The sequence below is a fragment of the Pinus tabuliformis genome, chromosome 3_2 (genome assembly GCF_031772625.1).
Source record: "Pinus tabuliformis cultivar Carrire ecotype Pingquan chromosome 3_2, CPIR1, whole genome shotgun sequence".
In the NCBI taxonomy this organism is placed as follows: Eukaryota; Viridiplantae; Streptophyta; class Pinopsida; order Pinales; family Pinaceae; genus Pinus; species Pinus tabuliformis.
This window is the reverse complement of record NC_142302.1, coordinates 966,425,013-966,427,265: the sequence shown is the minus strand read 5'-3', so window position 1 is coordinate 966,427,265 and position 2,253 is coordinate 966,425,013. Positions and strand designations below refer to the sequence as shown.

Genomic DNA, 2,253 nt, shown 5'->3' with positions numbered 1-2,253 from the left:
CCAGCTCCCAAGGGTATTTTGCAACAAATGAGAAACATACAGAGATCCTTTTTATGGAATGGGAATGGGGATAAGAAGAAATGGGCGTTGGTAGCGTGGAATAAGCTATGCCAGCCAAAATCTAAGGGGGGGTTGAACTTAGTTGATCCTTCAGTGGTCAACAGAACCTGTGGAGCTAAGATATGGTGGAAATGGATTAAAGAACCCAATTTACCTTGGGCGAGGCATTGGAAGGAAAAATACATTCCAGACTGTGATACTCAGGATCTCATAAGACTACAGGAAGTCCCGGAAGGATCGCCAATATGGAACCATGCCAGAAATAACAGGAGCTTAGTACAGGAGCACAGCTTTTGGGAGATTCGCAATGGAAGGCTTGCCATGTTCTGGGAAGATGCGTGGCAGCAATTCCCTAAACTGGATACCCCAGAGCTTACTCTCCTCAAGAGAATAAGTCAAAACGAGGGTCGATACAGAGTCAATCAATATTGGACTCAAAGCAGTAGGGATCCGATATGGAGGGATTGGATCAATTTAAATCCTGGGAGCACAGAGGAGAACAACGAAAGCTTTCAGCAATTCAATGAAAAAATCCTCAAAAGAAAGATTCGAAAAACTGAAGAGGATGATAAGCTAAGATGGGGTCTAAAAGGTAATGGTAATTTTTCATTAAAAGAAGCTAGGGATATTATAGAAAAGGCAGAATAGGTAGAAGCCGTGCCATGGTGCAGCAAAGTTTGGGACAGCCTATTTTCGCCGAAAGTCAGGACCTTCCTTTGGCTTTTAATGCGAAACAAGACTTTAACTTGGGACAACTTGTGCAAGAAAGGTTTCAGGGGACCCTCAAGATGCCCTATGTGCCTCGTCGAAGAGGAAACTATAAACCACCTGTTTAATGCTTGTGAATGGGCAAATCAGTTGTGGAGCTGGATGGAAGGAATTCTCAGTAGCTCTGACCGGGATAGAGAATCCATTCACAGAACCATACTGAACTGGAGAAAAGACTTCTCCAATATTCACAGAGTCAACAGCATATGGAAGTCTGTTCCAGGCTTCCTACTATGGTCAATTTGGAAGGAACGTAACCGCAGAATATTTCAAGACGAACACAGGAACATAGAGTTCTCTAAAGACAATATATTAACTAACATTCAACAGTTAATTCAAACGAAATGCAGAAAGGACTGTAACGAGAAACCTTCAGCTCAAGACTTACGCATTTTGAAGTGTTTTCGTTTGGAAGCCACCAGCAGCATCACAGCTTCAAGACACAGAACGCAACCATCCTCACAGATCGACAAATGGCAGAGTCCGCCGGAAGGTGGATTGAAGCTAAATTTTGATGGGGCCTCGAGAGGCAATCCCGGCATGGCAGGAATTGGAGGTGCATTACGTAACCAGCATGGAGAAATTCTGCACATATATTACAGAGCGCTTGGGGAAAGCACAAATAATGAGATGGAATTTGCAGCGCTCGAGCATGGTCTGAGAATTTTAAAATCCCTACGAATTTGCAATGTAATTGTGGAAGGGGATTCATCACTGGTTATATCAACAGCTAAGAGAATTCAGGGAGGAACTAAGGCGAACAAAGCCACAAAACACTGGCGGCTCGCCAAGGTGACGGAGAATATAGCAGAACTAATGGCTGGAATGAAAGGTTTAGTCTTTCATGCGGTAAGGCGTAAGGCGAACGGGTTGGCGGACTACCTAGCGAATTGTGGCGTGGACAATCAGGACAGGGGGTGGGACAGCTGTTGGGAGGAAGTGGACTGCCCGAACCTGAAGGCGAGATGTTTACAGCTGGCACAGCAAGATCTACACGAAACCGACCGGGCTTGACCGGCATCGGTTTCTGTTTCCGGGACCGCATTCCTGGTGTTACCGGTAACAGCTTGGGTTTTCATCACGGGAACTGGACGACTAGACAGATGCGGCGGTGGTCATTATGGAAAGAGAAGGCCAAATATGGAAATTATCAATATGGTTCATGCCACGAGAGACTCCGTAGAGTCCGCTTGCGAGGAAGGGACAGCTGGCTCAACCGTGACGGGAAGGCATGCAGCTACATTTATGTTAGGTCAGGGAGGGGATGTGGGATTTGTGCGGATATCTTTCGTATTAATAACGAAAGTACCTCCACTCTGCAGCGAAGGGAAGAGCGCATTATGGGAAACTCCATGGACAACAGCTATTTAACGGAGAGCCGCAGCTCTGGTTCTTTCACCTCTGTTCATAGCACTGCGAGAGACT

General features: G+C 45.9%; 1 protein-coding gene across 1 annotated transcript; it reads left to right on the top strand.

The window, feature by feature from the left end:
* The first annotated feature begins 855 nt into the window (after window positions 1–855).
* LOC149183840 (uncharacterized) lies at window positions 856–1,842 on the top strand. Its single transcript, XM_089415106.1, has one exon. It carries the CDS (start codon window positions 856–858, stop codon window positions 1,840–1,842), a length of 987 nt encoding a protein of 328 aa, XP_089271232.1.
* The last annotated feature ends 411 nt before the right edge of the window (window positions 1,843–2,253 follow it).